At 38.6% G+C, this 23,697-nt stretch overlaps 1 protein-coding gene across 3 annotated transcripts in view; it reads right to left on the bottom strand.

Moving 5' to 3' along the window:
- The window catches only part of KPNA6 (karyopherin subunit alpha 6), a 60,700-nt gene that overhangs the window by 19,289 nt on the left and 17,714 nt on the right, over positions 1-23,697 (bottom strand). For 2 of the 3 annotated variants that reach the window (XM_081307565.1, XM_081307563.1), the window contains one exon: positions 1,403-1,536. In XM_081307565.1, the coding sequence (XP_081163691.1) occupies positions 1,403-1,536 (134 nt within the window). Of the gene's footprint in view, positions 1-1,402; positions 1,537-10,585; positions 10,683-23,697 lie in introns of those variants that run through there. The other variant, XM_081307564.1, reaches the window with a different exon arrangement.

Raw genomic sequence — 23,697 nt, forward strand, 5'->3', positions numbered from 1 at the left:
ACAGGCATGTGCCACCACACCTGGCTAATTGTTCATATTTTTTCTTTTTTAAGTTGTAGTTGGACACAATACCTTTAGTTTTAAATTTATTTTTATGTAGTGCTGAGGACTGAACCCAGCGCCTTGCACCGTGTTAGGCCAGAGCTCTGCTGCTGAGCCACAACCCCAACCAGTTTACATTTTTATAAGCAAACAGAACAAAACAAAAAACAAATAACACCATTTCTTTGCCTTTTATATAAAAGATGATAGGTATAAAAGGTTTTGAAGGCGCTGGGTCTGGTGATGCTTGTTTGTAATCCCAGCAACTCAGGAAGCTAAAGCAGAGAGATTGCCAAATTTGAAGACAGCCTCAGTGACTTAGTAGGACCAACTCTGTCTAGAAACAATAAAAATAAATAAAAGAACAAAAAGTGCTAGGGATATAGCTCAATGGTAGAGTGCCCCTGGTTTCAATTCCCAGTACTGGAGGTGAGGGGAGAAAGGGCTTTGAAGGAAAGGAATAACAGTATAGCAAGAAGGTGGGCAAAAGCAGGTTAGGTAACTAAATCTAGATCTAAGCAAGGCACCAATGTGGCAGTGGTAAGGTAAAGCAATAGTATAGTCTCAGTCTGAGGGACACTTACAAAGAATAAACTCAAGTAGAAGACAGCCCAGAATGGCTGATAAGCCTCTTAAAGGACAAGTCTGGGAGCTGGGCCTTCAAGGACACTGACCTTACACTGACAGCAGTGTGACAAAGGGGCACATGGAAGTATAACTTGAAGGCTAAAAGACACAAATTAGGGATTGGTTCTCCCCCTTTTTTTTTAAATAAACTCAATGAGTTTTTCTCTTCTCCGTTTATTTTATTTTTTTTAGAGAGAGAGAACTTTAATATTCATTTATTTATTTTTTTTGTTTTCAGCGGACACAACATCTTTGTTTGTATGTGGTGCTGAGGATTGAACCTGAGCCGCACGCATGCCAGGTGAGCGAGCTACTGCTTGAGCCACATCCCCAGCCCCGGTTCTCCCTTTCTTAAAGCTTCCAACACTTCTTTACAAAAGCAGACTGGAAGGTGGATACTGTTTTGCACACCTGTCATCCCACTGACTGAATGCTGAGGAAGAGAACCACAAGTTTAAGGCTATAAGGCCAGCTTAAGCAACTAACTTAGTGACATGTCTTAAAAAAAAGAAAGAAATTAAAAGGGCTAGGAATGTAGCTCAGTGGCAAAGCACTCCTGGGTCCAATCCCTAGAACTGGGAAAAAAAAAATCCAAAATGAAACTGGATGACTGGCCCACTAAGTAGCTAAGCTAAACATTCCTAAGGGAAAGTTGAGTGTCAAGGTAAAGGCTAACCATAGGGACTAAACTGTTTCCCTGATAAAATGTTTGAGAATATTCTGGTTAACCCACTTGCTGCTCCCGCTTCTGCTTCCGGAGCTGAATGCCCTCTTCCTCTCTTCTTCGCCTCATTTCCTCGGGGTTCAAGGCATTGTTCTTATAGCTCTTCATTCGATAATTGTCTTTTCCTGGGCTTGCCATGGTCTCTAGAAGGGAAAATATAAACACAGTGTCAAAGACTCTCAAGTAGACAGCATTTCTTTTTCATTGTGCTCTTGTTCCTAACCATGCTCTATCCTCTCCTATTCCAGTAGGACCAATGCTTCTCAGGGAGGCCCAATAATCCTAAAATCAATATGCTTAAAATTAGTCGTCCTGGGCTCTTCCCCTATTCTAGAATCCCTCATCTCCAACAACAACAACAACAACAACAACAATGCCCCGTTATCATGAATTTTTATCATTTTTACTTTTGTCTTTGCTATTAATCACACATATATATGTCCCTAAACAATCTGTTTTGTCTTCTGAAAGTAATTTCACCCCCATTTTCTGGGTTTCTAAGATTCACTCATGTTTCTGCATGTAGCTATATTTCATTATTTTTTCCTATTTTATTATTTCACAGTTTAACTATATCACACTTTATCTATTTTTCTGTGGGTCTTTTCCCTCTAACTTTTTCCTGTTACAAATCTATGGGGAATGCTGGGCGCAGTGGCACATGCCTGTAATCCCAGTGGCTTGAGAGACTGAGACAGGAGAATCGCAAGTTCAAAGCCAACCTCTGTAATTGCAAGGCACTAAGCAACTCAGTGAGACCCCGTCTCTAAATAAAATACAAAATAGGACTGGGGATATGGCTCAGTGGTTGAGTACCCCTGAGTTCAATCCCCAGTACCAAAACAACTAACAACAACAACAACAACAACAACAACAAAAAACAAACCCACAAATCTATGGGGAAGCTACTGAGGAATCAGTGATAGATACATTTTCTGAAATTCTAAATTTTGGGGGTAAGGGCAGTACTGGAGATTGAATTCAGTGTCACTCTACCACTGAGCTACCTACATCCCCTGCCCTTTTTATTTTTTTTAGACAGGGTGTCACAAAATTGCTGAGGCCAGGGCTCGGGATATAGCTCAGTTGATAGAGTGCCTGCCTCTCATGCACAAGGCCTTAGGTTCAATCCCCAGAACCCCCACACCCCCCCCCACACACACTGATCTTCCTGAGTTGCTGGATTAATTATAGGCGTGCACTACCACACCTGCACACCTGGCTGAAATTCTGTTTAAAAGCTAAAATTGGATTATTGGCAAATACTGACTCATTTTATGAAAATCCCTAATATCTAAGCCTGAATAACCATAGTTTGTCTGATACTCATTCTTCCAAGTAAAAATATTGTTAAAAAAAAAAAAATGTCAGAGGGCTGGGGTTGTGGCTCAGCCGAGCATTCGTCTAGCAAGTGCAAGGTCCAGGGTTCAATCCTCAGCATCACATAAAAATAAGTAAAATAAAGGTATGGCATCCAACTACAACTAAAAAGTAAATATTAAAAAAAAAAAGATTCATTAAAAAAAGGGGGGAGGAGGCTGGGGAGGTGGCTCAGTGGCAGAGCACATGTGGCAGAGCACATGTAGCCTTGCAATGTGAGGCCCTGGGTTCAATCCTTAGCACCACTTAAAAATAAATAAACAATAACAACAACAAAAATAATAATTTTAAAAATTTAAAAATAATTTTTTTTTTTTAAAAAAAGGTCAGACTGGAGTTGTGGCTCATTGGTAAAAGTGCTTGCCTGGCATGTGTGGGGAACTGGATTTGATTCTTAGCACTGCATATAAATAAGTGAATAAAATAAAGGTTCATCAACAACTAAAAATAAATACTTAAAAAAAAAAAAAGGCTAGTTTAGCCAGGTTCAGTGATGCATGCCTATAATCCCATTGGCTCTGGAGGCTGAGGCAGAAGGATTGGGAGTTCAAAGCCAACCTCAGCAATTTATCAAGGCCCTAAGCAACTCATCGAGACCCTATCTCTAATAAAATATACAGCTAAGAAAAGGGCTAGAAATGTGTTTCAGTGGTTAAGCTTCCCTGGGTTCAATCACCAGTACCCTCCCTCTCTGCATCAAGTCTAGTTTATAGTTAACAACTTAAGCTCACAGGTGATTTTTCCCCAGATATTTTTCAAGGGTTGAATTTGTATGGCTTCATCGGGGATAGTCTTCTTTTGATTTATAGTGCTAGGGACAGAACCCAGAAGCTTGCACATACTAGGCAACCACTCTACCACTGAGATACATGCCCAAATCAATTACTAAGGATATACCTTTTATTTATTTATTTATTTGTTTGTTTGTTTGTTTATTTATTTATTTATTTATGGTGGCACTGGGAATTATATCACTGAGCTACACTCTGAGCCTTTTTGTATTTTGAGAAGGGTCTCACTTAAGTTGCTGAAACTAGCTTCAAACTTGGGATCCTCCTGTCTTAGTCTCCCAAGTCACTGGGATTACAGCTATGGGCCACTGAGCCTGGCCTCACCAAGGATATTATTTAAAAAAAAATACAGTTGATGGTAAAGAATACAAAGATTACTAGTATTCTTTGATACCACTGCCTTGATTTGAGCTAAAGCATAAGTACAGATATCAATACAGTGAAAATGGCAAACAACATTTTAGTCTTTACTTCAAAAACCCTCTGAAGTGGTGGTCACAAGGATACACTGGGTCTGCAGACCACGTTTTGAGAATTGATGCTCCAAGGAATGAGTTGTAATGTCAAAGTTGTCTTCCAGTATGTTGCTAATTTAACTAGCTAAGCAATAAACAAAAGGTTCCCACTGATATATTATTATCTTTTGTTAATATATAGTTTTGTTCTTTTGAAAATATTTTTTTTAGTTGTCAATGGATTTTATTTATTTATATGTGGTGCCGAGAATCAAACCCAGTGCCTCACATATGCTAGGCAAGTGCTGTACCACTGAGCCACAACCTCAGCTCCTGATATATTATCTTGAATAACACTTAGAATCATCACTTTTCAGTACACTAGGTGTGATACAATGTTCCACTGAGGTATAAGTACTTGCATTATTCCAGATTACTAATGAGGTTAGATTTCATATGATTTACTAGCCATATTTCTCCTTTTGTGGAAACAAACCATGTTTTAAAATATTTTATTTAGAGACAGGGTCTCACTGAGTTACTTAGAGCCTCACTAAGTTGCTAAGGCTGTCTATGAACTCATGATTCTCCTGCCTCAGCCTCCTGAGCCACTGGGATTACAGGCATGAGCCACCACACCCATAAGTTCTTAACTTTAATGTAGTTAAAACTTTTGTGTGTTGGGGATGGGGATGTGGCTCGATTGGTAGCACTCTTGCCTAGAGTGGGTGAGGCACTGGGTTCGGTTCTCAGCACCACATAAATGTGAAATAAAGATACTGTGTCCACCTAAAAACTAACTAACTAACTAAATAAATAAATAAATAAAACTTTTGTGTGCATTTTCTGTATGTGTATTGTTAAACAAACCTTTCCATACTTATTTTTTTCTCCTTTGAGGGAGTGCTGGGATTCAATCCAGGGGCAATTAGCACTGAGCTGCATTCCCAACCTTCCTACTGTATAATTTCTTAAAAAATATTTTTTAATTGTAGATGGACATAATACCTTTATTTTATTTACTTATGTAGTGCTGAGAATTGAACCCAGTGCCTCACACATGCTAGGCAAAGTGCTCTACCACTGAGCCACAACCCCAGCCCTACAGTATGATTTCTATTTTCTTTGTACTTATCCTGTTATTCTAAACTGTATACTTAATTATGTAATTAATGTGTACTTAAATTATATCATTAATGTAATGACCTTATGATACAATTTAATACCTAAGACTTGTAAATTTCCTTCAAATTAAAATCATTATAATGCAGTTATGAATAGCTAATATCCATGGATTTTATTTAAAAATCAGTAATGTTGGGGTGGGGATGTGGCTCAAGCAGTAGCGTGCTGGCCTGGCATGCGTGCGGCCCGGGTTTGATCCTCAGTACCACATACAAAGATGTTGTGTCCGCCGAAAACTAAAAAACAAATATTTAAAAAATTCTCTCTCTCTCTCTCTCTCTCTCTCTCTCTCTCTCAAAAAAAAAATCAGTAATGCTTGGGAACTTTATTATTTCTAATAATAAAGTATTTCTAATAAAAGTATTTTTTTAGTCATTGATAGACCTTTATTTTATTTATTTATATGTGGTGCTGAGAATTGAACCCAGTGCCTCACGCATGCCAGTCAAGTGTGGTACCACTGAGCCATAACCCCAGCCCCTATAGTCCAAGTAAGTCTTAAGCAAAAAAAAGAAAACAATCTCTGTGTTTAATGTGTGTTTAAGGAGAATGTGTACTTTTCCATTATTGTGTATGGCGTTCTATATGTCATGTGTCTAATGAATTAAGTGGTTCATCACATGGTTCAACTCTTCTTCTTTTGGGGGGGGGGTCACAGTACTGGGGATTGAATCTAGGGACACTGTACCACTGAGCCATATTACCAGCACTTCTTATTTTTCATTTTGAGAAAGGGTCTTGCTAAGTTGGCCTCAAACTTGCGATCCTCCTGTCTCAGCTTCCCATGTAGCTGGGAATACAGGTGTCTGCCAGTGTTAACCACTTACATTGCTCAACTCTTCTATTGCTTTACTGATTTTTTTCAATACTGAATGTATCTATTTTACCTGTAATTTCATTTTTCTTTAAATATTTTAACACTATTTCATTAGGGGTATACACACTTGGAATTGTTTTATTATTGGTAATAGTAGTAGTAGTAGTAGTACTGGGGATTTAACCTAGAGGTGTCTTACCACTAAGTCCTACCCCCAGCCCTTTTTATTTTTTGACACAGGGTCTTGCTAAGGTGCTTAGGGCCTCACTAAGATGCTGAGACAAGGGCTGGGGTTGTGGCTCAGCAGTAGAGCACTCACCTAGCATGTGTGGGGCGATGGGTTTGAACCTCAGCACCACATAAAAATAAATAAATAAAATAAAATAAAGATATTTATTTTTTAAAAAAGAGATGCTGAGACGAGACTCAAACTTGTGATTTTCCTTTGCTCTTTGACTGATAAAAAACTTTTATCATTCAAAACTTTTATCAGGAGGATCACAAGTTCAAAGCCAGCCTGAGCAAAAGCGAGGTGCTAAGCAACTCAGTGAGACCCTGTCACTAAATAAAATACAAAATAGAGTTGGGGATGTGGCTTAGTGGTTGAGTACCCCTGAATTCAATTCCTGGTACCCCCCAAATTACTAGACATGCCAAGAACTAGGAAAATTTTGACTCATAAAGAGGATAAAATCAGGGCTGGGGATGTGGCTCAAGCGGTAGCGCGCTCGCCTGGCATGCGTGCGGCCCGGGTTCGATGCTCAGCACCACATAAAACAAAGATGTTATGTCCGCCGATAACTAAAAAATAAATATAAAAAAAAAAGAGGATAAAATCAGTTAACACAGGCAGACCTATAAATGATACTTCAGGGGCCTGTGTGAAAGTATCATGTGTTCTAATATATTTGTGTAACTGGTTTCACAGGAGAAAATGAGGGGGAAGGATTATGAATGAAGATTAAAAAAATTTCAAACTTGATGATATACTGCCTAAAAAGTATGATAAAAACAGAGATGACAATAAGGCAAATTATGGTCAAAACCCTGAAGGGGCTGCGGTAGAGTGCTTGCCCAGAATGTGTGAGGCATTGGGTTTGATTCTCAGCACCACATATAAATAAATAAAAGTCCATTGACAACAAAACAAAACAAAACACCTGAAAACCAGCAATAACGAAAAGAAAAACAGTTAAGTACCCTTTACATAAAGATCAAAGAATGGATGATTTGGTTAGGCACAGTGGTGCATCCCTATAATCCCAGTGACTTGGGAGGCTGAGGCAGGAGAATTGAAAGTTCAAGGCCAGTCTCAACAATTTAGCAAGACCTGTCTTTAAAAAAAAAAAAAGGCCTGACTTTTTGTCAGAAACTATACCATAAGTATATTAAAAGAAGAAAATCTTTCAAACTAGAACTCTATATCCAATTGCTAAGGTTTGGATGTGTATTCTCCCTTAATGTTTCATGTGTTGGAAGTCTGGTCATCAGTGTGACAGGTGGTGAGAAGTTTAGGAAGGTGGGATCTAAAAAAAGGTCATAGATCACAGGGGGCATTGGTTTTAGAAGGAACTAAGGTAGTTCTCTGGGGACCCATAAATTATTTTTCATGAGTGAACTGTTAGTAGGTTGTTATGACAGTCTAAGCCTGGTCATATGTCTCCCTCATACATTATTGTAATGCCATCCCATAAGGTATTCACTAGAACAGAGCTGATGTCAGTAATATACTCTTGAATTTTCAGAACTATGAACTAAATAAACAACTTGTTTATAAAATTACATAGCCTCAGATATTTCACCATAATAGAAAACTGACTGATATAACAATAAAAATATTTTTAAAAAATGATTGGCCAAGTGTGGTGGCACAGACTGTAATCCCAATGGCTCGGCAGGCAAGGCAGGAAGATCGCAAGTCCAAAGCCAGCCTCAGCAATTCAGGGAGGCACTAAGCAAGACCCTGTCTCTAATAAAATAAATACAGGGCTGGGGATGTGGCTCAGTGGTCAAGTGCCCCTGAGTTCAATCCCTGGTACCAAAAAAAAAACAAAAACTGATGGAAGGACGCTGGGGTTGTGGCTTAGCGGTAGGGCAATCACCTAGAACGTGCGAGGCCCTGGGTTCAATCCCTCAGTACCACATAAAAATAAATAAATAAAACAAAGGGATTGTGTCCAACTACAACTAAATATATATATTAAAAAAAAAAACAAAACATCAAAAGTACGACTGGGCGAGGTGGCACACGCTTGTAACCCTAGTGGCTCAGGAAATTGTGAGTTCAAAGCCAGCCTCAGCAACTAAGTGAGACCCTGTCTCTAAACGAAATACAAAAAAGGGCTGGGATGGGGCTCCCTGGGTAAGTGCCCCTGGGTTAAATCCCTGAGAGGAAGGAAGGGAGGGAGGGAGGGAGGGAGGGAGGGAGGGAGGGAGGGAGGGAGGGAGAAAAAAAAAGATTTGTCCATATAAATAAAAGCTGAAAAACTGTTTCTGGTAGACCTGCATCAAAAAAAATTTTAAAGTTCTTCATGCAGAAGGAAAATGACTCTTGATGGAAACTCACATTTCCACAAAATGAAGAACACTAGAAATGATAAATACTTTAAGTAAATTTATAACCCCCGCCCACACACCTAAAAATCATCTTTATGCCAGGTTCGATGGTATATGCCTGTAATCCCAGCTACTCATGAGAATACAAGTTCAAGGCCAGCCTCAGCAATTTGACAAGACCCTGTCTCAAAAAATAAAAAGGGCTTAAGATGGGGCTGGGGATGTAGCTCAATTGATAGAGTGATTGCCTCACATGCACAAGGCCCTGGGTTTGATCCCCAGCATGCCCCCCCCCAACAAAAAGGACTTAAGATGTAGCTCAGTGTAAGTGTCCCTCAATTCAATCACCATCACTGGGGCAATAATTCTTTAAAACAAATTAACCAATAATGAAGCTAAAGTGAAATTACTTTTTTTTTGGGGGGGGTATCAGGGATTAAACCCAGGGTTCTTAACCACTAAACCCCACCTCAAACCCCATTTTTATATTTTATTTAGAAACAGGGTCTCGCTGAGTTGCATAGGACCTCACTAAATTGCTGAGGCTGATCCTCCTGCCTCTGCTTCCTGAGCTGCAGGGATTATAGAAATGTGCATGTGCCAGTGCATCCAGCTTGTAAAATTACTTTTAAAAACTCCAAGAGGGCTAGGATTCTGGCTCAGTGGTGGAGCACTTGCATGACTTGTGTGAGGCATTGGGTTTGAGTCTCAGCACTGCATATAAATAAATAAAATAGAAGTCCATTGACAACTAAAAAGTTAAAAAATAATTCCAAAAGAAAGCAGGTAAGGGGAAGGGTGGGTTAGAGCCAAAAACAGATGGGACAAATAGAAAACCAAAATAATTTCCAGAGTTACCACATTATAATGTTCAAATATCCATTTAAAAATTACAAGGCATACAAAGAGATAGGTAATAGCCCAATCCAGAAATAAAATGATAAAAACCACTTTTCACACGTATAATGTTTTAGTTGTAGATGGACACAATGCCTTTATTTTTATTTATTTTTATGTGGTACTAAGGATTGAATCCAGGGCCTCACACATGCTAGGCAAGTGCTCTACCACTGAGCCACAACCCAGTGCTAGAAACCATTCTTGAGGAAACCCAAATACTGAACTTACTAGATAAAGACTTTAAAACAGCTATCTTAAATATGCTCAAAAAGCTTAAGAAAAAGACAAAAAACTGAAGAACATCAGGAAAAACAATATATGATCAAAATGAGAATGTCAATAAGGAGAAAGAAATTATAAAATGGAGCCAAACATGTTCTAAATCTGAAAATTACAATTATTGAAATGAAAAATTTACTACAAGGGTTCAATAGCAGATTTGAAAAAGGAGAAAAGTGGTAGTAAACTTGAAGACAGAACAACTGAAATTACCTACTCTGAGGAGCACAAAAACAAAAGAATGAAGAAAATAAACAATCTAATGGACCCATGGAACACCACTTATAAGGACTAATAATATACACTGTGGAATTACCAAAAAGAAAACAAAAGGGGGCAGAAATAACATTTAAGGAAATAATGGTTATAAACTTCTCAAATTTAATGAAAGACATGAATCTATACATGAAGAAGTTCAGTGAGCCTTAAAGAGAATAAACTAAAAGAGATCCATATTGAGACATGTGCTCAAACTGTTAAAAGACAAAGAGAGAATCTACAAATTAAGAAAGAAGTGACTCATCACATACAAAGGATCTTCTCAACAGCTAATTGATCTTCAGAAACCATATCAGAAGGCAATGGGATAACAAAATGATGAAAGAAAACTCTATAAATGGGCTGGGGTTGTGGTTCAGTAGAAGAGTGCTCACTTACCACGTGCCAGGCTCTGGCCAGGCAAGTGGTGAACTCCTATAATTCTAGCTACTTGGGAGGCTGAGGTCGGAGGATTGCAAGCTCAGGAGACCAGCCTTGTCAACTTAATTGGACCCTGTCTCAAAAAGTAAAAAGGGGGCTGGGGATGTGGCTCAAGTGGTAGCGCGCTCACCTGGCATGTGTGTGGCCCGGGTTCCATCCTCAGCACCACATACAAACAAAGATGTTGTATCTGCCAAAAACTAAAAAATAAATAATTCTCTCTCTCTCTCTCTAAAAAAAAAAAAGTAAAAAGGGCTGAAGATGCAGATCAGTGGTATAGAACCACTGGGTTCAATTCTTGGTTCAAAAAACCACAAAGACTTCAATATACAACTTCCAATAACGAACAGAACACCTAAATAGAAGATCAATAAGGAAAGAGAGGACTTGAACATTATAAACCAACTTGACCTAACAGATATATACAAAAACATTCCACCCCAAAATAAAAGAGTACATATTCTCCTCAAGTGTATATGGAACATTCTTCATGACAGAGCACATTAGGCCACACACAAAAAGTCTCAATACATTTAAAAAGATGACTCGGGGGCTGGGGATGTGGCTCAAGCGGTAGCGCGCTCGCCTGGCATGCGTGCGGCCAGGGTTCGATCCTCAGCACCACATACCAACAAAGATGTTGTGTCCGCCGAGAACTAAAAAATAAATATTAAAAATTCTCTTTCTCACTCTCTCTCCTCTCTCACTCTCTCTTAAATAAATAAATAAATAATTAAATAAGATGACTCGGCCAGGCATGGTTGGTGCATGCCTATGATCCCTGAGACTTGGGAGGCTGAGGCATGAATACTGCAGGTTTGAGGCCAGCTTTAGCAACTCAGCAAGACCTTTTCTCCAAAAAAGGAAAGAAAAGGGGGGGGGGGGGGGGCCTGGCTATTACTTAGTGGTAAAGGGCTCCTGGGTTCAATTCCTAATACCAAAAAAAAAAAAAAAAAAAAAAAGATTGAAGATTATAATCATACTGACTGCATGGAATGAAGCTAGAAAGCAATATAGGAAGAATTGGAAAATTAATAAATATGTGGAAATTAAACAACAGACTCTTAAAATAGGACTCACATTTCCTAATTTCATAAGTTATTACAGGTTGAGTATCCCTTATCCAAAATGCTTGGTACCAGAAGTATTCTGGATTTTGGAATACACACAAAATTTACAAATAAACGCATACTATATTTGCATATATGCAATGAGATATCTTCGGTACCCAAGTACAAATACAAAATTCACTTATGTTTCACATAACACACCTTGTACGCATAGCCTGAAAGTATTTTTCTTAAAAAAAAATTTTTAGATGTTGATGGACCTTTATTTTATTCATTTATTTATATGTGGTGCTGAGAATTGAACCCAGTGCCTCACACATGCTAAGCAAGCACTCTACCACTGAGCCACAACCCCAGCCCCCTGAAGTTACTTTTATAAAATATTTTTAGTTCCTCTACATCTTGTGTGTGTATGTGTGTATGTTTTGTGGGTGTGTGTGGTCATGGTGACTAAACACAGCGGTGCTCTACTCATGAACTACATCCCCAGTCCATTTTATTTGTATTTTGGAACAAGGTGTCAATTGCCTAGGTTGGCCTTGAACATCTAGTCCTCCTGACTCAGCCTCCCAAAACTGCTGTGACTACAAGCATGTGCCACTTAAACAGTGGTCCACTTTATGTTTTAAACTTATTTTTAAAGGGCTGGGGAGGTGGCTCAAGCGGTAGCGCCCGGGTTCGATCCTCAGTACCACATACCAACAGGGATGTTGTGTTCGCCGAAAACTAAAAAATAAATATTAAAAAAATTTTTTTCTCTCTCTCTCTTTAAAAAAAATTATACATATAAAAATTATATCTATATCTATATAGATATATATGGAAGATTATAGCTTTAAAAAAACAAAAACAAAACTTATTTTTAAAATGGACATGTGTCTTTCTCTTCCTCTCCCTGATCCTCTCTAATCTCAGGGGAAAGGATTACCTTTCTTCTTCATTCTAGGCAGATTTATCTGTCCCTGAGTATATAACCATCATAGGAACAAAGTAATCCAGACTTTGGGAGATGGTACCAGAAGATCTCAAAAAATTATTATCTCCCAAATTTCAAGTGAATTCCAACTCCAGACAGAGAACATGTGGCATGTAGCCTTTTACTTACCTCTTTAAAAGCCCCTGTTCCTGCTGATGGGCAGAATCACAGCCTCTAGGACAGGAGTCCCCTGTGTTTTTCCTTTGCTAGCAAAGCAATAAACTTTCTTTTCCCTTTTTCTCAAAACCATGTCCTCATTATTAGATTGGCACCAGGGACAAGGACCCAGTTTTTGGCAAAACCACCATACCCTATTTCTATTTGTACTTTGACTTGTCACACAAGGTATAAAATTTTCTAATGGTGGTATGACGTCAGAGCTCAAAAAGTTTTGGATTCCACATTTTTTGGGGTGGAATAACCTATATAAAGCCACAGTAACCAAAAGTGTGGTAATGAATTAAGGATAGCTATATAGACCAATTAAATAGAACTGTGAGTTCAGACAAAACCCACACAGCTGGGTGTGGTAGTACATGCCTGTAATTCCAGTAACTCTGATGAGGCAAGAGGATAGAAAGTTCAAGGACAGCCTGGACAACTCAGTGAGACCCTGCCTCAAAACAAAAACTTTTTTAAGGATTAGCTCTGTGGTTCAGTGGTAGAGCAATCCAGAAAGCACACATGCATGCGCGCGCACAAACACAAACAATAAAAAAACAACAACCACATCTGTGGCCTGCCAAATGATTTTCAGGTAAGGGTATCAAGTCCACTCAATGGGGAAATAACTGTCTTTTCACTAAATAGCACCAGACAACTAGATTTCCAGATGCCAAAGAATGAAGTTGGACTTGCTCATATCACATTAAAAAATCAACTCAATAAACTGGGAACAGCAACACAGCTGCAATCTCTGCTACCCAGGAAACTGAAGCAGGAGGATCAGAAGTTCCAGGCCACCCTTTGTTGAGTGAGATCTTGTCTCAAAATAAAATTTAAAAAGGGCTGGGGATGTAGACTGCTTGCCCAGCATGTGCAAAGCCCTGAGTTCCATTCCTGATACTGCTAAAACCAACAGTCTTAGAGAAAACCATAGGAGGTAAATTTTTATGACCCTGGATTTGAAGATATATTCTTAGGCATGACACCAAAAGCACAAACAACAAAAGAAACAAAAAAGAAATTGAAAAGATCCTTCAGAATGGAAGAACATATTTCTAACAGTTTAAAATGTGGATTATATAAAGAACTTCTAAAATTCAACACATTGGGGCTGGGGATGTGGCTCAAGCGGTGGCTCAAGTGGTAGCTCGCTCGCCTGGCATGCGTGCGGCCCAGGTTCGATCCTCAGCACCACATACAATAAAGATGTTGTGTCCGCCGAAAACAAAAAATAAATATTTAAAATAAATAAATAAATTTCAACACACATACCACCTAATTTAAAAATAGGCAAAGAGAATTCAAAATATTTTTCCAAAGAATATATACAAATGGCCAATATACAACTAAAAGGATGATTAACAGGGGCTGGGATTGTGGCTCAGCAGTAGAGCACTCACCTAGCACATTTGAGGCACTGGGTTCGATCCTCAGTACCACATAAAAATAAACAAGTGTCCAGTTACAACTAAAAAAAAAAAAGATGCTCAACATTTTAATCATTAGGAAAGGCAAATCAAAACTGAGAGATATCATTTCACAACTACAAGTCTGGAATTATAAAAAGCAAGTGTTAGCAAGGATGTGGATAAACTGGAATCTGGACACTGCTGGTAAGAATGTAAAATGGTGCTGTTGCTGTGGAAAAAACAATGTTGGTTCCTCAAAAAATTAAACATAGATTTACCATATGACCCAGCAATTCTACTCTTGGGTATATACTCAAAAAAGACTGAAAAAAGGTACTCAAAATAGACTTGCAGCCAATATTCATTTTAGCATTATTCAAAATAGCCAAAAAGTGGTAGTAACACATGAATGGTTACAGAAAATGTGCTGTATGCATACCATGTAATATTATTCAGCCATAAGAAGTTCTGCTAATATGTCTGCAACATGGATGAACCTTGAAGATAGTATGCCAAGCGAAATAAGTAAAATAGGATAAATTATATGATCCTTCTCATATGAGATACCTAGAATAGGCAAATTCATGGAGACAGTAGATTAGCAGTTAGTAGGTCCTGAGAGAGGGGGAGATGGGCAGTTATTGCTTAACAGGTATAGATTCTGTTTGGGGTGATAAAAACCTGAAAATGGTATTGATGGTTATGTAACATAAATATTATGGATATTAATATTATACTGAATTGTATACTTAAAAACATTTTACCACAAAAAGTTTTTTTTAAAAAATGACAGAGTATGGTTGAGGGTGTGGCTCAGTGGTAGAGCACTTGCCTAGCATGTGTGAGGAACTGGGTTAAATTCTCAGCACCACTATAAATAAATCAATAAAGGGCCATCGACAACTAAGAATATTTTTTTAAAAAATTGCAGAGTACTTGTTCCAATTAAATCTGACATAGAATCCCAATGTTTAAAAAACTGATAAAAGTGAAGTTGAGCTGAGGCAGGAGGATCTCAAGTTCAAAGCCAGTCTTAGCAGCTTAGCAGGGCCCTAAGCAACTTGAACAAGACCCTATCTCTGAATAAATAAAATATGAAAATATGAGTAAAATATATAAAAGGGCTGGGGATGTGGCTCAGTGGTCGAGTACCAAGGGAGATAAAAAAGTGAAGTTGACTATACTGATGTGGGTACAATGGCCTGAAGCCTTAACATCCTACTTTTCCCTTACAGGTCATCTCTCATTTTCTCCATTTCTAATCTGAAAAAGAGACTAACAGTATTGGAAAAGGGATAAAAAAATAAGTTTTACAGACACACAGATGAGGACAACTAATTCTATTATTCCATTTATCTGAAGGAACAGGGGCAATTGATAATAGAATTTAAAAGAAATCTTTCAAACATGGATTTGAGCAGATAAGATTTGAGCTGGTTCTTCAGCAGGAATAGGAATGAAATGAAGTACATTAATGGATGATGGAAGGAGTAGTCTGCAAGGGAACCTAATTGAAAGAGAAGTGAAACTGGATGTTGAGGGGAGAGAGCTGATTCTAGAACTATAGCTACTGAGGAAATGAAACTTTAGAAGGTGCCTCTGATCATTCTAGAAAGTAGTTTAGGGAACCTACAGTAGCAGTAAGGTCTTAAAACATGCAAATCTTCACATCCACTTGGCAAGATCAGGTAAACTTACTGTGTTAAAAAAAAAAAAATTCTAAGGAACTGCAATGGCTTCTCCATGGGGTCGCTAGTTACCCCTGTGCCTGAATATAAGTACAAGAAAGTCTCCTTAAGGCAAGACTGGAATTCTGTCGCCTATTACCTGATACACGGTTTTTCATGACTGAGCCTGGGCTCTCCCAGAGGCTGTCCCCTCCTTTGAGCAGAGTTGACATTGAAGCTGGAAGGGGACATAGACTCTGTTTTTTTAGTCACCATGGTGATAAGAAACTATCACAAATATTTGCTTATGACTTCACTGGAGAAGCAGGCAGGGAAGCTTAAATTGGAAGGATGAATATTTACCTACAGACGCATATATGCAATCAGTAACCAAAAGAAGACTAGGTTACCACTCAAAGACATAGAAGGCCAGGAGGCTGTTTTGTCATGCATTCAATTACTTGCTCAGGCAAGATCAAGAAAATCCACAATAAAAATAAAACATCTGGGGCTGGGGATATAGCTCAGTTAGTAGAGTGCTTGCCTCGCATGCACAAGACCCTGGGTTCAATCCCCAGCACACCACACACACACACACACCCCAAAACAACAACAACAACAACAAAACACCTTTTCTAGCACTTGACTGTTGCAGAAAACCTTTGGGTTTTCTTAGCCCATCGAGTCCCAAGTTTTCAATTCTGTGACCATAGTAATGATTTCAAAATTAGCACATTGTATATTTTTTCCTCAACTCTTTAAATTTTGGAGGTACTGGGGTTTGAACTCAGAGGCACTTTACCACTGTGTCACACTCCCAGTCTTTTTAATTTTCATTTTGAGACAGGGTCTTGCTAAATTACCCAGGCTACCCCTGAGTTTGAGCTCCTCCTTCCTGAGCCTTTGGGATTATGTGTGTGCTTGGCTTTAAATTTTTATAGGTATTCCACATCTGGACAATTGTATAGATCCCTAAAATTATACCTCCTATTTCTAAGGAATAAACACCTAATGTTGCCACGTATTTTCTAAGGGTTTAGAAACAAAGGGCAAGCAACAATACAAAATAGGTATGAGTCCTCTAACAGCTGAAATGTACTCCTCAAAATTCATAGGCTGAAATCTTAACCCCCAGTCCCTCAGAATGTGATTATATTTGGAAATAGAGTCCTACAGAGGTAATTAAGGTTAAGTAAGGTTTTGCTAATTCAATAACTGATGTCCTTATAAGAAAGTGAGAATACAATGAAAACAGAAGTCACAGAAAGGTCTCAGAAAAAGCCAAACCTGTCAGATACAGTGGCATATGCCTATAATCCCAGTGATTTGGGAGGCTGAATAAGGAGGATTGCAAATTGGAGCCCAGCCTCATCAACTTAGCGAGACCCTAAGTAAATCGATGAGACATGTCTCAAAAAAATAAATAAATAAATAAAATAAAAGGGGGTGGGTGAGTATGGGGGGGCCTGAGAATGTAGTTCAGCGATTAGTTCAATCCCAGTATAAAAAGAAAAAGAAAAAGAAAAGCCAACATTGCTGACCTTTTAATCTTGGATTTCTACTTCCCAGACTGTGAGAAAACATATTTCTGTTATTTAAGTCTGTGACAGTTTGATAGCAATTGATAGATTAAAAAACAGAGGCTTAGGGGCTAGAGTTGTAGCTCAGTGGTAGAGCACTTGCCAAGCACATGTGAAACCCCAGGTTTGATCCCCAGCACCACATAAAAATATAAATAAGATAGTGTGTCCATCTATAACTAAAAAAAAAAAAAATATTTAAAGAAAAACTGAGGCTCAGGTCATACACAAGTAAGTAGCAAGATTTCTGTAGTGTTCCACTTAATCACAGGTATAATTTATTTATTTATTTTGTGGTATTGGGGATGAAACCCAGGGACTCCCACACAGAGCTATATCCCCAGCCTTTTCTTTTCTTTCTTTTTTTTTTTTTTTTAGTACTAGGGATTGAACCCAAGGGCGCTTCACCACTGACCCACATCTCCAGCCTTTCTAATTTTTTTTATTTGTTCTTTTTTAGGTTTATGTAACAGAATATATTTTGACATATTATACATACCTGGAGTATAGCTTATTGTCATCAGTATCCCATTCTTGTGGAGTTATACATTATGTAGAGTGTCACTTGTCGTGTATTCATATATGAACACAGGAAAGTTACATCTGATTCATTCTACTTTCTTTCCTAATCCTTCCCTGCAATTTCCCTTCATTCCTCTTTGTCTAATCCAATGAACTTCTATTCTGACCACTACACACATACCTTATTGTATGTTAGCATCTTTCCAATAAGAAAGAATATTTGGCCTTTGGTTTTTTGGGACTGACTTATTTAACTTAGCATGATGGTCTCCAGTTCCATCCATTTATCGGAAAATCTCATAATTTCATTTTTCTTTATGGCTTGTAATATTCCACTGTGTATATATTCCACATTTTCTTTATCCATTCATCTGTTGAAGGGCACCTAGGTTGGTTCTGTAGCTTTGCTATTGGGAACTGAGTTACTATAAACATTGATGTGGCTGTGTCACTGTAGTATGCTAAGTTGCTTAGGGCCTTGCTAAATTGTCAAAACTGCTTTGAATAGGGAATCCTCCCGCCTCAGCCTCCTGAACTGCTAGGATTACAGGTATGTACCATCACATTTGGCCCCAGGCTTTTTTATTTTTATTTTGAGATGGTCTTGCTGAATTGTTCAAGTTGGCTTTCAATTTGTGATCCTCTTGCCTCAGCCTCAGCTGGGATTATAGGTGTATGCCAATGTCCCTACCCATTTACAACTATTTAAACATTTTAAATAATGCATATTTTGTCAGAGAAACTACTGCATATTGGGCCGGGGATGTGGCGAGCATGTGGCCTGGGTTCGATCCTCAGCACCACATACAAACAAAGATGTTGTGTCCACCGAAAACTAAAAAAAAATGAATATTAAAAAAAAGAAACTACTGCATATAACCAGCTGTTCCATGTATGAGATGAAAATATCATTATACTCTCAAGCTCACAAATATGGGTTTAAAGTATCCTGGATAACTGTTTGCTTTCAGACTTTCCAAATCAAAGTCTATATTCATAGTCTATGCTTCAAAAGGTATACCAAGATTACCAAGTGATCACTTTAAGGAACTTGTCTAAAAGAACCCAAAAGCGCTCCATGAAAGAAATTAGGGAACTAGCTTATATTTTCTAGGTAATAATGTGACACACTTCAAAGGAGATAGACCCTGGAACTCCAAGAAACAATCAACCTTTTCAAATTATGACCTTTGTCTTGGTACTAAACAGAGTGGGCACTCTTTTCAAAGGAAGGCCTTCTAATGAAACATTGTTATAACTGCCCTGTCACTGAGATGTTCAGGCTTTAAATGAGGCAAACTGACTGTTAGAGATACAACACAGTTCGTAAGCTTGTAATTCATCATAATGTACTAAAGGTTACTTAGTGGCACTGGGAAAAAAAATAAGAGAAATAAAAATAATTTGCTCTTGGTGAGACTCTGTCTGCAAAAAAAAAAAAAAGCTGGGGCTGTTGCTCAGTGGTAAAGCACCTTTGGATTCATTCCTAGTCCCAAATTAAATAAATAAATAGTCATTCTTGGTATGTGGCCTCTTTCTTCATGAATATAAGAAACCTACCTCTTCCCAGGCTGAACTAGCTTGCTTCAGCAGGCCTCTGCATTGACTCTTCACTAGGAATCTTACACAAATAAGTATTAATAAAAGATTCTTGGGTTAAAACACCAAAGCTACTTACTAGTAAATTGAAAAGAAAGGGTTAGCTCCCTAATTCCTGCCCCCCCCTTGAAGTAATCAGCTTTCTTCTTCCACACCCTTCCACTATGATGTTCTGCCTTACCACAAACCCAAAAACAACGGGACCAGACAACCATGGACTGAAACCTCTGACATCATGAACCAAAATAATTCTTTCCTACTTCACATTGAAAAAGAAAAAAGAAAGATGGGAGGGCTAGGCCAGAAATGGTGAAACACGCCTATAAGCCTAGCAACTCATAAGACTGAGGCAGGAGTTCCAGGCAAACACCGGCAACATTGTAAGGCCTTGTCTCAAAATAAAATAAAAAGGGCTGGGGCAGGGTGTGGTGGCACACATCTGTAATCCCAGCAGCTTGGGAGGCTGAGGCAGGAGGATCCCAAATTTAAGGACAGCCTCAAAAATTTAGCAAGTCCCTGTCTCAAAATAAAAAAATTAAAAGGGATGATGAAGTGGCTCAGTGGTAAAGCACCCTTGGGTTCAATCCCAGGTGCCAAACAAATAAATACATAAATAAAAAGGGCTGGGATGTAGCTCAATAGTGAAGCACTTGCCTAGCATGCAAGAGACTCTGGGTTTGATTTCTAGTACTACATAAGGAAGGAAGGAAGGAAGGAAGGAAGGAAGGAAGGAAGGAAGGAAGGAAGGGAGGGAGGGAGGGAGGAAGGGAGGAAGGAAGGGAGGGAGGGAGGGAGGGAGAAAGAAAAAAGGAAGGGAGGGAGGGAGGAAGAAGGGAGGAGGAGGAGGAAGAAGGAAGAAAAGGGGGAGGGAAGAAGAAGGAAGTATTGGTTAAGAAGAATACACTGGTGTTTAGAGCTCAGAGCCTTAGCAAGTGAATAAGTTTGTATAGTGTGCCAAGGTTTTTTGTAGATGTAATTAATCTCTAATCTTCAAAACAATCCTAAGAAGTGGGCATGATTCCTAATCTACAGATGATAAAAATGAGATTCAGAGGTTAAGTGACAAGTCAGGAAGCTAATTAAAGTCAGCTCTGACTTGTTTGGTGCCAAACTTGGGGTTCTGTTCATTTTGTGAAAAAGGAAGCTATTGGCAACACTAAAATCATCAGAATTCTGGGGTGCGGTTTGGAGAATGGCCTCAGCAACTTAATGAGGCTATAAACAACTTAGGGAGATCCTGTCTCAAAATAAAAAATAAAAAGGACTAGGGATGTGGCTCAGTGACTAAGCAACCCTGAGTTCAATTCTTGGTACCAAGTAACACTAATGATGATGATGATGATTTTTTGAAATATTTATTAAAAAAATTAAAAGGGTTGAAAGTGTAGCTCAGTGGTAGGGTGTCCTTAAATTCAATACCCAGTACTGGAGTGAAAGGGGGGGAAAAAAACCTCAAAGAGATTCTATTTATTTTCCCTTGCTTAAGAGCATCACACTTAAGACTGGGGATGTAGCTCAGTGGCTGAGTACTTGCCCAGCATGTGTGAGGCCCTGGGTTCAATCTCTAGTACTGCAATAAAATAAAATATGCCACATTACAATTATCATACCTGATTTTCAAGAACTCATATTTACAGTATAAATTTTTCTTTTACATCGAGTTTTCTCTCTAGAACACAAATCTAACCAGCTACAAAACTGAAGTACAATTGTAGGTCAACACCTATATTGGACTTGATTAAATCAAAATTCTCCCAAAGTAAGTCAGCCACAATGCTGAAATTTGAAAGGTGGGAAGATAACACACAATACACAAGAGATACTAAGAGATTAATAAATCCAAACATTCAGAAGATATTCTTCTAAAACTTGTTTGGCTCAGTTTCTTATCAAAGATATCACAACAAAACAAAACAGGGGCTGGGGTTGTGGCTCAGTGGTAGAATGCTTGCCTAGTATGTGTGAGGCACTGAGTCTGAGCCTCAGCACCACATAAAAATAAATTAAATAAAGGTATTGTGTCCACTACAACTAAAAATATTCATTCACTGAGTAGATAATTACTGCAAATGAATACAAAGTTGGTAGCAAAATTTTGGTATTGCTGATTCACAATTTTGCTAGCTAAAAACAATACTTCAGAAGTAGTTCCGGGAATCTCATCATCTCCAATTCTTCCTACTGACCATCAGCCATACACTTGTGAGTGCTGCTTTTTATTCATCCCCCGCCCTAGCAACTGCCCCATTTCTCAGTTCTCATGAAGAACAAAACAATTTTTCTCCTCTTTTTTTTTTTTATCATGAACTATTTAAACACTGAAAGTGTGGTTTAGGGGGCGGGGTTGTGGCTCAGTGGTAGCTTGGCATGCATGAGGCACTGGGTTCGATTCTCAGCACCACATACAAATAAATAAAATAAAGGTCTGTCAACAACTTAAAAATTATATATATATATATATATTTTTATATATAGGTATTATATAAAAGAAATATATATATAAAAGAAAGAGTGGTTTAGGAGAATAAACATCTATAAATTTGCCACTAAAATTCAACAAAAACTTTTAACAATGCCATCACCTCAGAGATGAAGTAGGACAACAAAGGAATGACTACAATTAGAGAGTGACTGGGGAACAATGGAACTCAGTGAGGAAGTAAAGAGAACCCTAAACAGCATGGAGACTAGAGATGGCAGGGAAACAAAGTCAAAGCAACTGCAACCCCAGCTCCCCAACTGAGGTCAGGGATAGGGAACCACATTTTGCATGGGGAGTGGGATTAAACAGGAAAGTCCAAGCAACTACCACCACCACCACCACTACAAACAGGCAGTCCTAATCACAGAGCTCCATAGAACTCACAGGTATTAAACCTAGTTTGGGAGCTGCCTGGGGTCAGTGTGACTGTTGTATTCCAGAGAAGGAACTCACATTGTCTTCTATCCTTTGAGCCCAAACTGCTACAGCACAGCAGCAGCTTGAGAATGGAACCATTTCTAGAGTCTACCCTGCCTTAAGGACCTGAGGATAGGCCTTTCTATAGACCGGGACTCTTGGATCACAGAAGCCTCTGCCAAAAGCCCTAGTTATAGAAGTACTCAACTTGAAGTGCCTAATGATAGACCCTTTGAAGCCTGCAGCTCTGAGATTGCAACTACTAGTTGCAGAAGCCCCAGCACCATCTATGATCTCCCTAAGAGACCAGAGAACATGCCCCTCTGTACCACTTGCCCTTGGTATTGTAGCTGCCATCACCACTTGCCTTACTGGTGCCTGTAGTTAAGTACCTTTGGAAGTCCATGTCAATTGCAAAGTTGTACCACTACCTGAACATTACCTGCAGTCCAGACCACTGTGGCATGCCCAGACACTGCTGATGTTGATTACTGCTGAAACCACACAAAGACTACATTTCTGTGCTCTATAAGGTCCTTACCCAACCAAAAACCCACATCCCATGTTAATGAAAAACTCTTCCCCTCTAAGGTTACTCAATAAATGAAATATGTGAAAAGAAACTAAAAATAATGATCCCAAGGAAATAGTGAGTTACAAGAGAATATAGATAATTCAGTGAAATAAGGAAAGCAATTCATAATCTGAATGAGAAATTCAACAAATAGTAAATCACAGCTGAAGAATATAATCAGTGAAACAACAACAACAAAAAAATACAACTGAGGGGGCTGGGGATAGCTGAGTTGGTAAAGTGCTTGCCTCATGTGCACAAGGCCCTGGGTTCAATCCCCAGCACAACAACAAAAAAAGTTGAGAACCTTAACAACAGATTAGACCAAACGGAATAAAGAATTTCTGAACCTGAAGACAGGTCTTTTGAAATGACCCTGTCAGAAAAATTTAAAATAAAATAGAAGAATGAAGAAAGCCTACAAAACTTATGGGATATCATTAATACTTTCATTTAAAGCAAATACTTCATTACAGGGGTTGTGAAAAGGCACTGCAAACTTGAAATAATAGCTAAAAATTTGTCAAGTCTTGAAAGAAACATGAACATGCATGTATTTTGTCTAACCACAATAAAATAAAAGTAGAAAACAATAGTGACTCAGGAAGCTGAGGCACTAAGCAATTTAGTGAGACCCTGTCTCAAAATAAAATATTAAATGGCAGGTGGAATGGCACACACCTGTAATCCTAGCTGCTTGGAAGGCTGAGGCAGGAGGATCTTGAGTTTAAATAAAGCCAGCCTCAGCAACTTAGTGAGTGTGTAAGCAACTCAGTGAGAC

This window comes from Spermophilus citellus (genome assembly GCF_964194105.1).
Source record: "Spermophilus citellus genome assembly, chromosome: 9".
Lineage (NCBI taxonomy): Eukaryota > Metazoa > Chordata > Mammalia > Rodentia > Sciuridae > Spermophilus > Spermophilus citellus.